General features: G+C 41.7%; 1 protein-coding gene across 34 annotated transcripts; it reads left to right on the top strand.

Annotated features, from left to right (window-relative positions):
- HNRNPA3 (heterogeneous nuclear ribonucleoprotein A3) lies at positions 1-18,304 on the top strand. Of its 34 annotated transcripts, none has more exons than XR_008748336.1 (14): positions 3-141; positions 4,013-4,123; positions 4,587-4,610; positions 8,564-8,686; positions 8,778-8,924; positions 8,999-9,209; positions 9,445-9,534; positions 9,596-9,703; positions 9,785-9,895; positions 11,056-11,202; positions 12,044-12,169; positions 12,255-12,326; positions 15,399-15,473; positions 18,010-18,304. XR_008748336.1 is itself a non-coding variant. In XM_055811674.1 (13 exons), exons 2-12 carry the CDS (start codon positions 4,058-4,060, stop codon positions 12,305-12,307), a joined length of 1,203 nt encoding a protein of 400 aa, XP_055667649.1. In that variant the 5' UTR covers positions 1-132; positions 4,013-4,057; the 3' UTR covers positions 12,308-12,326; positions 12,413-13,444. The 34 variants fall into 34 exon arrangements, 29 of the variants coding, with proteins under 29 accessions (XP_055667649.1, XP_055667644.1, XP_055667654.1 ...); XR_008748335.1 differs by having other exon boundaries at positions 17,670-18,304; XR_008748334.1 differs by having other exon boundaries at positions 15,674-18,304.
- Positions 18,305-20,356: the final 2,052 nt, after the last annotated feature.

The raw sequence follows: 20,356 nt of genomic DNA, 5'->3' as shown, positions 1-20,356 counted from the left end.
GCGGAGAGGCGGTGCCCGGCCGCGCGCACCAGTCACGGCTGCGCGCCGCCACCCCCACAGCGGGCGGCGGTTAGTGCGCTAGGCCAGCTGCCGGCGTGGGACCGAGGAGGGCGGGAAGGCGCTTAACTGAAGGCTGGCACGGTTATATCTTATCTTCTCTCGCTTCCCCTACCCTACCCCCGCCTCCCCTCCCCGGCTGCCTTCGCTCCCGTCTTTTTCCGCCCTCTCGGTGGGGAAGGGGCCGCTCCGGCCTGGCGCGGCCCAGGTCTCACGGGGGGTGGCGGGCGCGGAGAAGAAAGCGGTAAGGGCCTCCCCCTCCCCCTCCCGCCCTGTCGCGCTGCGGCTGCAGCCCGCCTTCCCGCCACGTGATCCCTCCGCCACCCTCCCCCTCCTCTTCCTCTCGGCTCCATATTGGTACCGAAGGAGGCGAGCCTGGTCACAAAATGGAGGTAACTGCCCGTCGCGTGGAGGGAGCGGGACTTGCTAGGCCGAGCCCAGGCAGGGTGGCAGGGGAGGTGAAGCGGCCGCCTCCCCACCCCCGCGGGGCTAGAGCTGCCTTAGGTCCCCGCCAGAGGCCCCGGGCGGGAAGGGGGAGGGCGGGCTGCGCCTAACGGTGCCCCTCGCAGTTCGCGCTGCCGCCCCGGAGCGGCCGCCGCCTCCTTTTAGCTTTTCTGCCGCGCTGCGGGCCTGGCTTTCCCCGCGACATTGCGCATTAGCCCGCAATGGCGGCCGCTGGCAGGAAGGGGGAGGATGCGGGCGAGGCTGCGCTTCCGGCGTGCGGCCCCGCGGGCACAGCGGCTGCCGCCGCCATTTCGTTGCGCTCCTGCGCGTGGGCGGGGGAGACCTGGCCTTCGGCTTGGGACAGGGCTGTGTGTAGCAGAGCCCTCCTCAGCTATCCTGGGGGACACCGAAACACTTAGGCGTGTATTCGGGTGAGTTGAGAGAAACGAGTCCCACACATGCGTGTGTCATTGTTCTGTCCTCCCTGTGCGGCCCCCCATGTAAGCTACTCGGAGTAGTGTTCTAGGAATATAACTTTTCCAATTCGTTTTCCTAGACACAGACTTCTAAAGCACTAAGGTGGTTTAGCGTGGTACGCTGCTTCTCGCTTAGGAATGCAGATATACGTTGCAGCCCCTCTGTACCATCCCCCTCTTCCCGAGGGGAATTAGCACGTGTAGCGAACTCTTGCTGCCTGGGGAGGTTGGGGAAGGCATAGTGCAGAGGCTCTCTTTCCTTTTTTCCACTCCCCCAACTAATCATGCACAAGAGCCACGACGTTCGGTGGCAGCTCGCCATGATCGTGGTGAGCAACATGGCGAAGCAGTCCTGCAGAAACTTGGTTCAGATTTTCCTCAACTTGAATGGAGATCGAATGCAGACTAGGGCAATCATCCACACCCTACCTGAAAAGAAATACTGTCATGATATCCCCCTTTGCTTTTCTTTCCTCTCTTCTCAAAACCTAATATTTTTTTTCTCAAGTATTTCAAGTGTGGTGAGTGAAATTGGTGCAGAGTTTTTGTGTGGGTTTGTTGGGTGTTTTTTCTTTTTAATCTGGACCCTTTTCATTGTAAGCTGAAAATTGAGAACAGGGAAACCAACAAGTCATGCTAGTTTCTGTTCCTGCCTTAAAAGCAGAGAAGAAATTGGATCCCTTAGCAAAATGGCTAAAAATAACTTTTGCATGTGAGCAATTGTTTTAGCTGCTTCAGTGTTGTTGAATAGTTTGATAACTGGGACCAGTGATGAGTTCAAAGCAGTTGAACATGCTTCGGTAAAGCTTGGAAACCCGTCACATAAGTTATGAAGCTAATACCTTGTGTATTTTTTTCCCAGCAGACTTTCCTATTGGTGTTGGGAATAAACTGCCGGCACACTTAGAGCTGAAAAGCTGTTGTTTTGCTGTTTTAACCCTTAGGTTTGGCATGATATACTGTATTAGGTCCAACTTTAGCTATTTACAGAAAAGACTAGTACATGTCTATAGTATTCTCTGAATGGACAGGTAAACTTCCATCTTGGGAATGTTAATTTTGCCTCTCAATTTGTCTCTCTGTAAGAGATGTGCTGGCATTGTAGGTTCCTTTGAGTAATGAGGCATCTCCCAGTGACTTATCATTAGAACCAACAGATTTGTTGTGACGCTACTTTCAGTTCTGTAGTTTAACTTGCAGTATACAACTGTTTCAATGCTAGTTTAACGCAGCTGGTAGAAATGTTCTGAATATTCTTATCTAGAGTTGAATAGGGTATTTTGTTGATGTTAAGTACCGGAAAGAAGCTTAATATTGACAGCTTTCTGGTTTTTTAACAGCTTTCCATAAGGCAAGGTAGGAATAGGGCCAGACAGCAGAGCTGTGTTCCACTTCAGCTGATGGGTGTGCATTAGCAAGGAGATAAGTCTCTTGACCATCGTGGTCTTCTGAGGCCATAATGGTAGAGACTACCAGAGAGCTTTATGTTGGCCTGCGTGGAGCCTTATGGGGGAAAGCAGCAGGTGACAAAATGAGAGAGGGATTGCACACTTTTAAAAAAAGAGTACTCAAATAGGTGTATTGCTTTCCTCCTTAACAATTACAAAAGTTTTATTTTGCCATACAGCTGCTTTCTTAAAAGGCCTTGACTTGTTAACATTCTGTTTCATACCTCTTCTATATGACTTAAGGAATTGACCAGCTCAGTTAAAACCCTTGGTATCCTAGTACCTCGTAAGTCAAACTGATGGTTGATTTAAAGGATTTCATGAGCATTGTGTAGAGAGGAACTTAAGACAATATAAATACTTCGATGTTAACTTCATAAAAACTTTAAAATTTTTAATGCATTGAATCATGGTACACTCTGATTTCATAGTTTAATTTGAATCTGGGTTTTAACATGGAATTATATTGAATAATTAATTTCTACTCTGAATAACAGTACCTGTTATTAGTAGAGACCTGCCTGCATTTTCCTATGCAGTGTTTGCAGGAATAAAACCTAAAACAAAAAACCCCACAAACTTAATCTTGTTAAATGTCAATTATTTTAATGTAGCACAGCTATAGTTTTACAGAAGCCTGTTGTTTAGTTGACAGTACTGTGTTTTGGCTACTGTAATAAAAGTCTCAGAAACATCCAAAATAGTGATGAGTTGTAGCCAAAGATAACTAATACAGTACAGTAAGGCAAGTAACTTAATGATCTCAGAAAACTTGAAATAATAAAGGGTAAATGGAACATGGGGGTTTTTTGAGTGCTTAGATATGGATTTATTCACTAAGCTTATCTTGTGAAATACTTGATTTTTTTTAATGATACATACATAATTTAATACTTACGGAAAATGTTTGTAAAAAATAGTACAGGTTAGTAATCAAATACATCACTTGGAAGCAAAAGTAATGCACATGACTAGTGCTAAAGATTGCTGAGGATCAACTTAAAATTTCTGATGTTGCAAGAATAGAATCAGTTAAGGGTTCTTGCACTGGTGTTAGTTGTATTTTTCAATACAGAAAACATTTAATACATCCTCTGGTGTTCCAATTCCAGGCTACTGGATCACTGATTATAAGAGGTTACACGTAAGATAATTCTAACAAGGAATATTTGCAAAATGTTAAATAATTAGGGGCTTAAAATCCAGAGAAGTAGCATTTGATTTACATAGCAGGTTTGGGTATCAAAGGTGGAATTTGCTTGCCCTGTGCCAGTGCTATTCATGATAGTTATGTAAGACAGTAATAAACAGTAGGCTGTTTCCTACATTTTTTACATTAGTTTGTACCTAGTTATTCTGACAGTTGTAGAAAGAGCTTTACTGGGATAGCAAAAGTTCTGCGGCTGCTCTTAATTGTGAGCAAAACAGATCGAGGACTTTTACTCTACCCTTTTAAATACTGGGGGTTTTCTACTTTCAACCCTCTCCCATTTCCTTCTATAAAGCCACACCTGTTCACTGCAGCTGGAGAAGACCCCGCTTCACTGGAATTGGGGTAAGTACTGACTTATCCAACCTGTTTTCTAGGTTTCCTAGATTTAAAGAAAGGCTGAGTTAGAGTACCCTTCCAAAATGGCTGCTATTAAGGAAGAGAGAGATGTGGAAGACTACAAGAGGAAGGGAAGACGATCTTCACAGGTGAGAGGATTGTGGGTTTTTATCTAAAAAAACTAGCTTTAAGGGGAAAAGAAGAAAAACCCCAGACCTAACCATTTCTATCTTACATATTAATTCATAGCTTTTTTTTTTTCTACCTTCTTCATCCCCGTATTAGCAGAGTAACTTTAAATTACAGTGTATTACTTAGAATTTTAAGGGGTGGGGTGTTTAACATAGTGGGGAAATTTTGCTTTTCTAGTTTTCTGTTTTAACAAGACTGATTAAATGTATGTTTGTGATTAAAGCAAGGTGTAATTATTAAGAAATTCATGCATCTTCAGAGTATCAGCAGGAACTTGATTCCTTCTTATCTTCAAGGTCCTGTTTTTAGTGGGAATGAAGACAGGTTCTTTTTTTTTAATAAAAAATGGTTGCCTAATAGTCACTGCAAATGAAAGTGAGGCTGTACTAAGTAAAAATAACTGTTTTCTTTTGCTTCTAGCAGAAATACCGTAGACTGAATAAGGTGCGTAGTATAGAGAAGACGTTGGGGCTGTTCTTGGGAGGATGGGAGCTAGTTACTTTGGGGCAGGGTGTGGAAATGGGAGGGGGGGGAAAAAGGCTTGATACCCTTCAGAAAATAAAACTCAATTAAGATCAGCAACAAGGCTATTAAATATGCTTATATAGGTTATAACTGAGACATTTTCTGATTGATTTGTTTTTATTTGTTTGCTGTCTAACGTTACTTTTCCAGGGTGCCTGAACATTTTAGCTAGATCAAACCAACTTTTTCGGGAATGACACACTACTGGATGTGGGAGGGCCCAAACGCTTGAATTAAGAACAAACCTTGCCCGAGTTGCATGTATCTGGTAGCCTGTGGTTATTTTGTATTGAAGCAAAGTCCCTCTGGAAGGAATGTTGCAACTGTCTCATTGCTTTGGACTTTGGATAGACTGTTAAACGGGTGGGGGGTGGGGGTCACTCAGCTGCCTACTAAATAAGCTCTTTTTAGTTTACAATGCTAGCTTGCCGTGGAATGTACCTAAAAGATACTAGGTTTCTAGAGAAAATTATTTCACAGAGAAAGCTGATGAGGGGCCCCAGTTTCTGTAAGCGTTCCCGTTTCAGAAGGCTGTGTAGGATTGGACTCCCTGGGGGACAGAGCAGCCTCATCTGTACAGGTGTAGCCGCAGACAAGCGTAGGTGTGGTGCCAGGCGTTGTGTGGACGCTTGCTGGAGCAGTGCACGGGAGGACTCCGCCTGAAAACTGTGCCTTTAGAGAGAAATCAAAAGCCCTGCCATATGAAAGTGAAGTTGATAGCTAACTCGGAATAAAGGCAGTGTGTACCTGCGGCAGCGCTGTCAGAAGGTCTTGGGATTTCTGCGAAGATGAGAATTTTTACAGGAGCCCCGGGGGGTGCTAGTTGCCATTTTTTCTTCCTCTGTTAGGAGGGAGGTGTGGGTTTAGGTAGTAAGGAGGAACCAGTCGTTAGATTTTGATGGCGAGAAAGGCTCCCCGGCGGTGCCGGCCTCTCCCTGCCCTCCTCCGGGGCCACCCACCCCCCCGCGCCGCGCCGCGGGGGCGGCGGGACAGGGACACTCCCATGGCGCCACTGCGGCGCTGGGACTTGGCCTCCGGGCCGGCGGCTGCGCGCGCCTTCCCGCTCCCCCGTGGCCCCGCCCTCCGGCTCCATATTGAGGGTGGAGGAGAGGAGATCGTTCACAAAATGGAGGCGGTCGGTGCTGCGCAGAGCTCTGGCTTGAGGAAGTCGCTAGTCAAGGCTGGAGGGAAAGTTCCCTGCCTCCTCAGAGCCTGTTCCGATGTTTTGGGAAGCCCCTTAAACAGCTTGGGGGGGGGAAGTGAAGCTTCTTGCTGGCTGCAGGCAGGCTGGGCATTCTTACTGCTACTTATTCTGCCCCCTGCCCTGCGAACGAAGGAGCACTGCAGAATGGTGTGATGGTCTGCAGTGTGGGCTGAGTAGGAGGGAACCTGCTGTTCATGACGCAGTTGTGGTAGTTGCGCTAGGGAGGAAGGGAGAGATGTGTTGTGCAAGGTTTGCTGCCCAGGAGAGGCTGCCGTTACAGCTAACTTGCAGCAGCAGGACTGAGAAAAAACGTCTTGTGTGATAGAGGACAGTACTGTGAAAACCCTGGAGGTGCTTATCCCTAGTGACAGCAAAATGCCTGAAAAACCCTCAACTAATTCCCTAAGAAAATGTTGCCTTTTATTTCTGTGGAAAGTTCCTCTAACGTAGGTGTGTCCTGAGGATAATTTGTCTCCAGTAAGGGAGAAGCTGTAACAGCAAGTGTTTTTCCTCCCCTATGATAATGGCAGTTCAGTTGTGCATAATAAAAATAAGCAGAAAAGGACATCACTTTTCCTTTCAGGAGTGACCTGAAGAATTCTGTGGTCATTCTTTTAAGGTAAAAGCAGTCTGATTTGCTAACTGAAAATACTGTAGCCCTGAGGGGTCTCAGAGAACTGTAAGAGGTCTGTGCAGTTTTTCCTTACCTAAGTTTTTTGGTTTTGAGGAGTCTGAACTATACAGTTTCACATAATAGATTTCCTTTAACATGCATAGGGCAGTTTGAAATGCTTAATGTTCCCAGCTTTAATCCAACCCAGCTAAAAATTAAGTAGTGTTAGTAGATTAAAAAAACCTTAAAAACATGATTAGCAACAGAAAACTACTTTGTTCAACCTAAAGCAGTTTCTGCATACAGTAGGCGTGTTGCCCTATAAAATCTTAAGTTTACATATAGTTAGAACGGAGATTTATTTTTTATTAATACTTCTGTAGGCCAGACCACTTGGAAGACAGTAGAAAGCAAACTTTGTAGTCACAGGACCACTGACTGTCAGTCATTTAGATAATGTTCCTGTAGTAACAAAGTTAGTGCTTTAAACTGGAAGTTCTTACTGAGAATGCAAGGGCTCTTTCTTGCTAAGTTTAGCAGGTGTAAATGCAGGGATTTACTTCCCAGCCAGCTTTTCACAATCTTGGGTGTTGTTTCTTGTAGTACAGCCTGAACATTCTAAACCGATGGTTTCCTAAAGCAGTATATAACAAATTTTCTTTTGTCATGTATTGCTTCACAGTATTCATTGCTCTTTAGGGTGGTTGTGTTGCACTCAAAGGGATGTATGCTCTTCTTACCAGCTCTAGCGCACGCACACACACACCCCCGATTTAAACTGCGGCAGATGTTAAAGTACTTAATCTTCAGGTTTGAAGCAAGACTTCTATGTGCAGAAGTCTGTGGCTGGTTAGATGTAGTTCAGCTCGCAGGCTAATGCTGCACCTAGTCTAGGCTAACCCACTGCAGCAGAAACAGTGAAGCCTTTTTAGCATTCATGCTGCAGAACTGAAGTTGTATGCAGCATAGCTGGCCAGCATCTTGTTGTGAAGTGTTTTACATGCACAAAAGTACCTGCTTGCTAAAAAAGATTTTAATCTGGTTGCTTTTTATAAGATTTCTCTGTCTCAGGGATGGGAGAAAATTGTGAAATAATTTTTCATAAAACTCCTGTCAAATGTAGAGGTATTCCCTGCCTAACTAAAAAAAATAAATCCTGCAACACCGAAAGATCAGAAGCACTAATGCACTTGTAAGCCCACTTTAATTGTGCTATAGAAAACTGGACTCTGAAAATTAACATATTATTTTAAAATGGTTCTGGTTATATATAGCTGATATTGGCAAGAGCTTCAATTAAACCAGTTTGTTTTACAATGCTTGTTAAGGTACCAGCATTATTCCAGTAGTTGTACCCACTACTGGTCATTGATTAATTGTCATACAAGGCACTTTTTTTGTAAGTCCATGTTGATGCATGTTTGAGAGATAATCCCCATAATACTGAAAACATGTATGTGCTTCTGCTTTGTTGCTTACATGCAGTCAACCTACAAAATTATCCTGACTACAGAGTTTGCAATTTTAAGAAATTAAAAACTGATAAATTTCTTCAAAATGCATTAAAATAACCTTTCAAAATGGATATCCCAAAAGACTAGACACTCAATTTGCAGAATAACCTTTTTTCCTTGTGTTCTTAAATTTTTCATAGTTTCTTATGATTATGCTTCATAAACTATTAGAACTTCCCTTTTTCTAGCAGTGCTTCATTCCTAATCCCTGCAGAGCAATAGGCAACTTGAACGTAAGATAGGCATAGAATGAATGCACTTCTGGGGAATGGGGAACAACCAAATTATTTACTACATTGAAATCTCTTTACTGTTTGCATTTGAGCAATCTGAAGTTGTTAGTTAGTTAGTGTTTTAATTAAAATCACACCTCATTAAATGTTTACTATGCTTCTGTCTAAACCCATTAGAAGTCATTGTTTTTATGTAAATGTATTCCACCTACTTGTAGTTATAATGTACACAGATAATATTTAGTAAATCTGTGAAATTTTAGCTCTGTGGTTTGTATTCAAAATATTTTTTATTTTTGATTTTATAGGGCCATGAGCCAAAGGAGCCAGAGCAGTTGAGGAAGCTGTTCATTGGAGGTCTGAGCTTTGAAACAACAGATGATAGCTTGAGAGAGCACTTTGAGAAATGGGGCACACTCACGGACTGTGTGGTAAAGTGTCAAATACTAGTTTGTGCTTTTTGAAAGGGTATAGGTACTTGACCTAGTACAGAAATGTAGAGTACCCCCTATGTTTTTGCAGGTGATGAGAGACCCACAAACAAAGCGTTCCAGAGGCTTCGGCTTTGTGACTTACTCTTGTGTGGAGGAGGTGGATGCTGCCATGAGTGCTCGACCACATAAGGTTGATGGACGCGTGGTTGAACCAAAGAGAGCAGTTTCGAGGGAGGTAAGTTAGTTAACATTATTTCCTAATCTTTACCTAATAATTTTAAACACTGAATGTCACTTTTGGCGTTGTAGGATTCTGTAAAGCCTGGGGCACATCTGACAGTAAAGAAAATATTTGTTGGTGGAATTAAAGAAGATACAGAAGAATATAATTTAAGGGAGTACTTTGAAAAATATGGCAAGATTGAAACCATAGAAGTCATGGAAGACAGGCAAAGTGGAAAGAAGAGAGGCTTCGCTTTTGTAACTTTTGATGATCACGATACAGTTGATAAAATTGTTGGTATGTAACTCTAGTGAGAAATGACTTACGGGATAAAAGAGTAATGGCAGATTGCAGAACAGCAGTGTGGAATCTAAGCTGTTGGCATAATCAACTGCTTTACTGTTGCAAGAGATGGAGTAGATTTAATGTTCCTTTTAAAAGTGTGGTCATGCCTTACAGTAGCTTTCTGTGAGAGTTTTACAGCATATTGCTTTCAATGATTTGTCTTTCCTATTTCACAATTTTTCTCTAGTTCAGAAATACCATACTATAAATGGACATAACTGTGAAGTGAAAAAAGCACTCTCGAAACAAGAAATGCAGACTGCTAGCTCTCAGAGAGGTGAGTTTGGAGTTGTGCATGGTCATTTTATGTAACTGATTTTCAATTAATGTAATTTAAGTAAAATATTTTGTAGGTCGTGGGGGTGGCTCAGGCAACTTCATGGGTCGTGGAAACTTTGGAGGTGGTGGAGGAAACTTCGGCCGAGGAGGAAACTTTGGTGGAAGAGGTAAATGACAGGAATGTTTATAGAATGTGATTCCTGTTTTTCTACTTCCTGTGCCGGTTGGCTTAAACACTTAATCTTCAGGAAAACATTCTCATCTGTTTTGTGTTCCAGGAGGCTATGGGGGTGGTGGTGGCGGTGGTGGGAGCAGAGGAAGCTTTGGGGGTGGTGACGGATACAATGGATTTGGTGATGGTAAGTGTATTGTTCACTGTTGTTTGGTTTGGTTTGGTTTTTTTTCCTTTCCCAATGTTATAACCAGCTGTAAGTCTTGCCTTCACCTTAGAAATGAAGTTGATTTTGGTGATAATATTGTAGAGCTGTACAGAGCTAAAGTACATTACAACATAATGGGTGGAAAAAAATACTTTGTATTTACCCTTTAAATAACCTCATATTGTGAGGTCATGCAGCAGCTGTTTATGATTATTGAGAACTGAATGAAGATTCAGGTGTCCGTTCAGATGACTGAAACTGAATAAAGCAGTGACCAACTAACATACCAGAAATCTTTTCAATCAACTCTTGAGATTTTCATGTCTCAGCAGTATCTTTTTCACGATGAAGTTTTGGATGAGTATCCAAAATACATCTGAAGAGAACTATGGGAATTACTAAATGGCTGTGGAAGTAGCATTTCAGGGGCAGGGCAGGGTGGGGCAGGCACATGATGCGAGGGAAGTAGCATGTAGTGACTTGTGGGTATTATGCACATATATAAGCAGATACATGGAGTGATGTTGAGTTCTTCGGAGCTATTTCCCAGTGTGGAAGTACTCCCATCAGAATGCTGGAGATCAGATCAGCATTTGGAATACTAAGTCTTCCAGATATGCTTTACGTGCTCAGAAGAAAAGAATGTCCAGCAGCTTTGACACACATGTAAATAAAGCTGTCTAGATAAAAATTGTAAACAAGAATTTTTTTGAGGGCTTTGCTTGCTTCAGTCACTGAAGTTCAGAGGAATAAAGAGGTTGATCACACAAATGGCTTTGTCAGTACCGTGTTAAGAGACAGCTATTACATGTAATGGATGGTGGTGGTAGCAGCATGTTTTACGTATTTCCTGTGAGCCAGAATATTCTTAAATATTCTTAATATTCTTAAATATTGTGCTTCAAGGTTATACATAAACTAATGGGTTTTTTTTGTTTGGATTAAATACTTAAGTGATGCAAGTGCAAATGAATATAATACAGAGGAAAACACTGTGAGAGAGTTTTATTGTGGGTTTTTGGTGGTGTTGGGGGGGGGTGTGTGTTAGTTTTGCCTTTTTTAAAATTTTATTTTAATGGACCTTTCTTTACCAGTATTTAGCTTTGGTGTGTTCAGTTTGACTCTTGTTTTATTCAAAGGTGGCAACTATGGAGGTGGTCCTGGCTATGGCAGCAGAGGAGGTTATGGTGGTGGTGGAGGACCAGGGTATGGAAACCCAGGTGGTGGATATGGAGGTGGAGGAGGAGGATATGATGGCTACAATGAAGGAGGAAATTTCGGTGGTGGTAAGATGCCAGCTTTAATTAAACATCCATACTTAGCCAAGTCTTGAGTTGTACAATGCCTAAAGTATGATGCTTCATAAAATGGGTTGTGCACTTCAGTCTTAATGTAGAATGCTGTGTTACATAAGGAAAGTTCTTTTCCATCTGAACTAACTTTGATACACTATACATTTTTTTTTTGCCTGGAATTGTCAAAAAGCAGCAGCTATAAATCTGTGTGTGGAGGTAGAATAGAATTCTGAAGGTTGTTTGACCATTTGAAGTATGCTGTTGCTGTCAGATACCAGTTCACGTCATGTAGATCACATACTCCTTTGTGAAGACTATAAATCAAAGCTTATGTAAGTTTTTTCACCATTTGCCCCAAGTTTGGGGAGTTATGGTGCAAAATCTGCTGCATACTTCGTGATACCCTCTCCTGTGTGTATGCAGCATGCCTGTTAGTTCTATTGCCTTTCAGAGCAAATAAACTGTTCGTGGTTCATGTTACTATCGCATGTGCAGAGTGTTGGGCAGTGGAAGAATGATGGTGAAACAAACACTTTTTTCTGAGTTTGGAGGCCTTAAGTTTGGTCTGTTTTGTTAATTTATTGGCCTATTCAAATCTATAAATATTCTGATACGGTGTAATGTTTTTTAATCTTCAGTGAAATGCCTGTTTCTAACCTTCAAAATGCTAAGAATCTTCTGTTATTTGTGCATTGTGAGTAGAGGTAGCATGCAAAATGCTTGCAATTCTGCTTTAAATTATTAAAATTTACACTTATGTTGGATGTCATAGTTTGGCATGCTTCATATCCTATGTGTTGAACAAAAGTGACTTTACGAATTTTCATTTCAGGTAATTATGGTGGAAGTGGAAACTACAATGATTTTGGCAATTACAGTGGACAACAGCAGTCTAACTATGGTCCCATGAAAGGTGGTGGCAGCTTTGGTGGCAGAAGTTCAGGCAGTCCCTATGGTGGTAAATACTGCTTCGTATAGCAGCTGTTTTTGGAGTTAGTTTGTTGTTATTCTTGTATGTCAATAATATACCCTGTCTTTTGTAGGTGGTTATGGATCTGGAAGTGGAAGTGGGGGCTATGGTGGTAGAAGATTCTAAAAATGCTACCAGAAAAAGGGTAGGTGTAATGCATATTTATAATGATGATTAATAATGTACAACTGTTCACTGAGAGTAATAATTTTCTTATCCTGTATTCAACAGGCTACAGTTCTTAGCAGGAGAGAGAGCGAGGAGTTGTCAGGAAAGCTGCAGGTTACTTTGAGACAGTCGTCCCAAATGCATTAGAGGAACTGTAAAATCTGCCACAGAAGGAACGATGATCCATAGTCAGAAAAGTTACTGCAGCTTAAACAGGAAACCCTTCTTGTTCAGGACTGTCATAGCCACAGTTTGCAAAAAGTGCAGCTATTGATTAATGCAATGTAGTGTCGATTAGATGTACATTCCTGAGGTCTTTATCTGTTGTAGCTTTGTCTTTCTTTTTTCTTTTTATTTTCCCATTACATCAGGTATATTGCCCTGTAAATTGTGGTAGTGGTACCAGGAATAAACAAATAAGGAATTTTTAACTTTTCAATATTTGTGTAGTTCAGTTTTTCCACATTTAGTACAGAGAACTCTATAACAGAAATAAAATGTAGTTTAGGGTGTTTCCTTGTTAGTTAATAGAGAGGATTAATGCATTTCTCAATTACTATTTTGTATTAATTTAAAGTTAACAATAGAAACACCTATTGATTTCCAGTCTTAAGGGGTCTAGTCTCAGTGTATATATGTAACTGTCATTGACATGAGTTACATAGGCATACAGAGGGAAAACATCTGTATGTTACATTATAGTTTGTTCAGATGTATAACTAGGATTAAGTTACTCAAATTAGTGTTTGTGAATTATAGAACTAAGCTTTATCTTAATGAAAATTTCAAATTACTTTTTGGTTTGTGCATATTTTTTTAATTTGTAGTTCTGTATTAGTATTAGCGCTTCAAGAAAATAAGGCATGATAAATATTTTAACAAGACCAACTTTAGACACATTAAAGCTGTCTCCCGTCTCATTTGAGATGTATAAGGGATAACTGCAGTTGCTTAAGTCTTGGGTGAAGAGAAAAGAAACTTGCTTTTTACCTTTATATTTATTGTAATTCCCGAGAAGTTAAGGTGGGGGGAATCAAGTGCCTGTTTCCTTGGGATATACAATGATTCTGTTTCAATAAAACTATACTTTGGGGAGGGTGGCTTGGAATTTTCATCCCCTTCCTTTGTCCCCGTTTCCCTCTCCCTCACACCAGACTGCGCTGTTTCAATTAAATGAGGCGTCATAGCGAGAGTAATAGGTATGTTCCTCAATAACTTAATGGCTATATACTTTCTTGCATGCACCCTAGGCAATTTTCTGGACACATTCTTCTGACTGGGAGCCAAGGGTAGCACAGGTGTAATCACTGACAGTCCCAGGTAATGCGTTCCAAAAGCCCATTCACGATGGGCTCTGAGTAGTATAGCTTTCAAGCTTTTTCCCTTGTGAATGTCTGTGCTCAGCTAAGAGCTCGAAGATAACACAAAACACAACCTAGTTGTATTTTACTGACTAGATACACTTCCCACAATGTTAGAATGGTATGGTCTTGAGTGTCCACAGGCAGAATGATAGCGTGTTACGATTGGATTTGATGCACTGGAGTAGCAAATCTTATCAGCACATACGGCTAGAAATTGTACTTCGTTGCCACTTCTGACCTCCAAATTTAAGGCGCTACAGTCTGTCCCTTTTCTCCTCTGATGTGCATTCACTCAACTATTGCCAGAACAGTGCTTTCTGTCAATTCAGACTCGGAAGAGTAGGGACCCAGTCAAATAGAAGAAAAATACTCAGACGCTTGACAATGTGCTATTGGAATTACACCTGTTTCACTTGTGGGTCAATGTGCAGTATAAGGTAAATGCAATTCCAGTGTAGGAATGAATCTGCAAAGATGTATGAAATGGCTCAAGGCATAATCAGTCATATTAATAATGAATTACAATTTTAAGAAGTAGTAGAAAAATGAGTGTGTTGTTTGAAAAAAAAAAATTAAACTATGTTATTTAAATGCTGTTATCGGAGTGTATTCAGACTGCAGTACACTAAAACAAGGAACCGGTGTCAAGATGGTAGCCTCCAAACTGGATTTCAAAGTCTGCTCATTCTTTTCTGTGGAGTTTTAAAGTATCTCTAAAGTTCAAGCAAGAATTGGTGATTTAGTGAACGCTTCTGTTGTTGTACATACTAATTTGGGCGTGGGGTGCGGGGGGAGGCTGTATTTCAATAAAGGCGTTTTTTAAACAACCCATTTGGAGTTTGAAAACATTGGAAACTAAACCACAACTCACTAGGGAGTGAGCCACCTAACTACCGACTTGCTTTGTACGTTACTACGCTTAGAAGATGTGTAGACTTGTACCCGGGGCCTGCATCTGGTTGCAGGGACAACTGGAGGATGGGTTTGATGTCCCTTCTGACAATTGATCTGGTATTTCTAAATTTTTTTAGAATGTATTGACAGTGTTCTTTTTAACAGGGCCTCTTGTAGCTGTACTGTGACAACAATGTTAACTTTGAAAAATAGTGTCGTAATAAACTTTATGAACAAGATCTGTATGCAACCTTTTAAGAGATGGATGTAAGTGACCGCTTTGTAGGTGGGTGGGGTAGCTTAGCTGTTGTTTGTGATGTGGAAAAGTGTAAGCCGTGAGGACAGTGATTAACCAGCTTTAAAGAATCTAGGATGTACTTCTTTGATCCATACTTTGCTAAGGAGACTCATAAGACAGGACTTCAGCAGCCTATTGAGTATGGAGAAGTCAGCATAATTAAAGAAAGGATGACAAGGCAGCAGGAGCAACAGCTTCAACTTCCAGAAAAGTGAAGGCATAAGATACTGTGCTGATAGTGAGCAGCTTTCCAAAGGCTAGTTAAATCTGCTTATCACAGCTGAAATATCGAAGAAAGTCTAGCAAGAGTTCTTCACCTTTTGGAACCTCCTTGAGTGATAGCTACTTGAGTTGACTCAAAATAGGTCTAGCATTTAGACCTGAAAGGAAGGGCAATGAGCATAGGTAAGGTTTGCCTTTAAAATTTTTCATGAATTATAAAGAGTAGTGGGAGGTTTTTGAACAAGGTAAGAGTAATTTCTTTAATTTTCAGGTTGAATGAGAAGCTGCTGCTTGACAAAATGGGGAATGTCTTGCACATCCTCTTCAGTTGAAGGTTTCTGACTGGGTAAGATTTGTAGTGTATAGTAAAACACTTGTTTAACCCTTATTCCCTTCCAGGCTTTCCTTTGCCAGCCTTTTAGTATCAAGGAAAGCCTTAAGTATAAAGGAGCGAGTATTGCAGCGTGTGTCGTCCCGTGTTTCCTGCTGTGGATGAAGGGTGCTTGCTGGCGTAATTGCTATTCAAGAGTCTTCTGTTCCTGGCAGGTACAAAATCGCTGCGTCTGACACCAACAAGACAGAGATGCTAAATGTTTTTGAAATACATGCTCTAGTTACTGTGGGGGTTTTGAGAAATCGGTCGTTACCTTGTAATAGAAAGAGAAGCCTTAAAGAAGCCCAGAAAGGCACGGACGCTGGAGTGGTTCGTCGCAGTTCTCAGCAGCGTGTGATCTTGTACGGGCGCTTTGCGTTGGGTACAGAGTGATTTCCCTCCTAGGGAGGGAATCTTGGCTTACCGGGGGGTGGGGGTTGGTATTTCCCCGTACAAATCACAGGGCTCCCTTTCAGGTTTTGGTGCTTTCAGGCAGGGTGGTTTAGTGGAGGCTGATGCTGTCACACGATACCCAGCGGAAAGCACGACTATTTTTACAGATGAATGGCGATAAAAGAACTGTTCAGGGGATCTGGTTTTATGCATGTTGGTTCTTAACTCTTGGAACACCTATTTCCTTTTCTGCATCATTGATTATTACAGGTCTAGGATATTTTTAACTCCTATATGGCAGTGTAGTACCTATTTAAACTTGCCAATACGTTTTTGAGTCTGCATTATTTTTGTGCAGTCAGTCTCTATTTTAGTGTTGGTTATGCTTCAGTTGCTCAGAAAACAAGAGTCAAACGGAACCTGTGCCTTTCAGTTTAACCTGGGGCTTAGGCATGTTCACAGACTGATTCAATATTTAAACTTTTTACCTGCTGTCTGTAAACATCCAGAAAGCAAATTCTTGACCCTGTAATGTACAATTAAAAGTTAACTTGGAAGTAACTTACTGCAGTAATGTTGAGATTTTCATTGTTGACAAGTTGTTAAGTGTTTTTGCTTAGACAGGGTTGAGCCAAAATTTGAAACTGCTGCAATGAGGTAACAGTCTCTCCTCAGCGTAGTATCCAGACAGCTTGTTGGCTGAGGTGAGGAGCTTTGCTTTCTTACGCCTGGAAGTGGAAAACCTTTGCTTTTCCTCTGCTAGGCAGAGTTGCCTTGTGAACTCCCATGGGCATCTTATGTAGCAACAGGTAATGGGGAAAAGCATTCGTGCTGCTCATGCTTATTCAGTTGAGGGCAAATGCTTTTTGTACTGGGAGGGTGGGGGGGGGGGGTTTTTACAAGTTTTTAACAGTAAAATTTTGAAAAATATTTTAAGAAAAGTCAGTTTAACAAAAAGTGGTTTGCGTCCCGTTACTAGACCTGTGTACGGAGCAAAGCTCTACCTTTCTTCCACATGAGGGGATTCTCCAGTGCTGCAGACCTGTTCTCTGCTCAGTGAATATCTGTTATTGGTCTGTAACGCTTTAGAATAACTTGCTTAATTTCAATTACTTATACCCCAATTTGTTCAGAAATAAACCTTGACAAAGATAAACACGTCCTTAAGGAGTACTTGGTCCAGTGTGTCCTTGTCCAAGAGGCACTTCCAAGAGTTAAGAATACCGTGTGACAGCTAGGTTTTCCGGTAGCGGCTGCTATTAAAAATAGCGGCTGGAGATGGAGAAGTAAAGATGTAAAGTTAACGAAGCATTGGTCCCCAAGCTGCAGTTCTACAGAAGTTTATTTGATACCTAAACCCATGTGTTAATCTTAAAAGCAAATGGTACTTCCAGTTAGTAAAAACATGTTTCCCCAAAAGGGGCCCAGGTTGGTGCAGATGTGATGTTTTGTTATTATTAGGACATGGAAATTAAAATGCAGCATCTTAATTTTTATGTCTTTTAAATGTTGTAAGGTGGGAAGGGGAATGCTTCTTTCTAGTCCTTCAAGCATTGATTGTGTGATGTACTGACTTGCTGTCTTTGGTTCCTGTGTTTAAGACATTAACGTGTTTTCATATACTGTCTACACTGCAGTGGAATATTCGCTTACATATTGGTTTGTGGTCTCTGACAAGTGTGTGTACCTTAAATTGTGTGGAGCGTGAAAGAACTTGAGTGTCACTAAAATTCAGATATCTGATGGGTGATTCTTTTTCTGCTGTGGGTGCTACAGGTTGACATCTCTATCTAAGATTAGCTTTTTCCTGAACTAAAGTAATGCGAGTATCTCCGTAGAAGAAAAAATGGCCTTCATATAGAAGATAATATCGCAAGATTGGAAACAGAATAATATGTTGTAATAACTGGCAAAGACTTCAAGAGCAATGGTGCCAGTGTGCTGAAATCTTAGAACTTGTGGTTAAACAAGTTTAAAAATAGCATGGAAATTAAAAATTTCAGTATAGTCCATAATGGATTGAAATTTGTTAAAATATTTTAATTTTGTATCAGAATAAAGTGTATATTGTCAAGTGACTTACAATCTAAAATGCGTTGCCATCACCTTTTTTTAGTGCTGTGTGCTGTGAACACAGAGTGGTCTTAAATTACTGCAACACGCTGAGTTACAGGATCATCTTTCCAAGTTGGGACTGCAAGCCAGAAAACCTTGGTTCAGCCCTGCTCCTCAGCTTCACTTTTAATAGTTTTAACACTGAATGTTTTGATCAAGAAATAAATGGTCTCCACGTGGAGACTTGGTGGTGTATGAGGTCAGCATTGTGATGCATTAGACTTGGCAATGTCACTAGTCACTCTCAGGTCTGGGAACATACTCTGTACCTCCGTAATAATAAAATGAAAGCTATAGTTTGTGATCTGATGTTTTCACATACCAAAATAATCTAATGTGGAGTAATTTATTTATTTTTCCCTTAATGCTGTTGGTGGTTGATGTGAGTACAGCATTCGCTCTCTTCATGATATGAAAAAAATTCGTTTAAACTCAATGCAAGTTGTCATGCTGCGAGTTCTTTCAGACTGATTCTTTGCCTGGTGGAATTCAAACAAGGCTTTTGCATTAATTCAGGTTTTTGTCGCTTTTTTCTTCTTGGTAACGGAGTAAGTATCCCTGTATTGGGTTTTAGACACGTGGGTAGTACAAATGCAACAGCCCTTGCAAAGGCTCTAAGGATGCCGTTTGCCTTCAGTTTTTGCATTAGCGCTAAAATAAAGACCGAATTAAAGTGGAGGGCAGGGCTTTACTCAAGTCTCTGTTTCATAGCCAATTTGTAATTCAAGTATTTATATTACAGCTAGAGGGAACATTGTCGGATGTTTGCTACCTAGTTAACGGAGGGGGGGGAAGGGGGAACTAGGAGCTCTTGCTCTGCAGGCTCTCTGCTTTGCCGTCTGACTTACCTGTGTATTAAGAGCTACTGTGTACTAGTGTTGACTGTCCAAGGCCATAGCCTGGCACGCTTCCTCCGTAATGCCTGCGCTCTAGAATTGCCATCCCTAAATAGGGGTTAGATCCTCTTACCTTAAATGACTGCGGTGACCCACATTCCCCTCAGTGTTCACCCAGCTGGGTGATTGTTCAGGGGCATTTTCCTTCTTGGGCAGTGCTTGTGGCAAAGTCCAGAGAGGCACATTTGAACAACCGCAGCAAAGAAAAATATCCCTCGCTGCTGCAGTATCTTTGATTTACTTTAGCTGGTGCTTGCCTGCCCTATCCAGAGCAAACAGATCTGCTTCATCCATCAAATCCAGCCCCTAGGTTGCCAACCACCAGTATTGACCATTTGCTCCCAAAAGAGGTGTGTTCTTGCATTTGGGGTGCGTCAGGGACTGCGCAGCAGGACGGACTGACGTGCTGTTAACAGGCAGGTCAGTATAAACAAGGTAAGCAGCCTCCAAGTGCAAGTTGGGTCACCTGGGTTTACATTTCCCCATGTCCTCTGCAACCAGATAAACATTGCTACTTGATGTAATGGGCAGGGTTCCTAGCGCTTCCAGGGATGTTGGAAATCTGAGGCTACAGGGGGTTTTTTCATGACTTCACTGTATCTACTGCCTCGGAGACAGGTGTTTTGTGGGGCTGAAAGTTTGCAGCAAGTAAGACTGTATGAGAAGTGGGAAAGTTTTCTTTTAAGGTAGGCAGGGTTGGAATATCTGATAGTCCCAGGTTTAGGTACCAAAGATACTGAAGACTTTCTTCTGGTACCGGCACTTGGCCATTACACCTGCCTTTTAAAGAGGATATAGTCAATAGGATTGTGGTTCCTGGCACTGTGCTGCTCTGGAGCAAAACTGCCTTCTTGGTAAAACTTGTTACTGCTCTGCTTTCGTACCCCTGCTCTTCCCTGGTTAGCTGAGGCTGCACCACAGACGGAGTGAGAGGGAGTGTGTGCGCACGCCAGGTACTCAAGAGTCCTCTGCTATTCAGAATCAGTAAATGAGTTAACAGGAAGATGAATGACAAGGTGACAAAGACCAGAAATAAAATATTATGTGGGATAACCAGCTGGACAATAAAATAGCATCTGACATTCTGTGCATACAGGGAAAAAACAGAACTGGTACCTGCATAATTGTAGGCTCCAAACTAGTTAATGCTGTTCAGGTGAGAGGGGTTGGGGTCACTGGGAAGTTGTACAAAAGCAGCAAACATCACAGTCAAAACCAGGAGACCTCCCACAGCATCTTGTGATGGAATAATATTCATCAGAACTATGGCTTCCTGTACTTCTTGGCACTTTTTTTTTTTTTTTTTGAGGACACTCAGAAGGTACATAAAGAGCAATATAGTATGGAACTGGGATTATGATAATCAAAGCTGTTCCTGTGGCTTTCATGGCTGACCATGAGATAAGATGCTTTCTGCTGGATATGCAACTCCAGCACAGTTTAAAAGTTTGT

Source organism: Falco peregrinus, chromosome 8, assembly GCF_023634155.1.
Source record: "Falco peregrinus isolate bFalPer1 chromosome 8, bFalPer1.pri, whole genome shotgun sequence".
NCBI lineage: Eukaryota > Metazoa > Chordata > Aves > Falconiformes > Falconidae > Falco > Falco peregrinus.
This window is presented reverse-complemented; position numbering and strand designations above follow the sequence as displayed.

What these genes read in the sequence shown, in the direction of transcription:
- HNRNPA3 (XM_055811668.1), top strand. Translation starts at nt 4,058, where the DNA reads ATGGCTGCTATTAAGGAAGAGAGAGATGTGGAAGACTACAAGAGGAAG. An exon ending in AATACCGTAGACTGAATAAG is followed by an intron (nt 4,611 to 8,563) that starts GTGCGTAGTATA and finishes TTGATTTTATAG; the next exon opens with GGCCATGAGCCAAAGGAGCC. An exon ending in TACAGTTGATAAAATTGTTG is followed by an intron (nt 9,210 to 9,444) that starts GTATGTAACTCT and finishes ATTTTTCTCTAG; the next exon opens with TTCAGAAATACCATACTATA.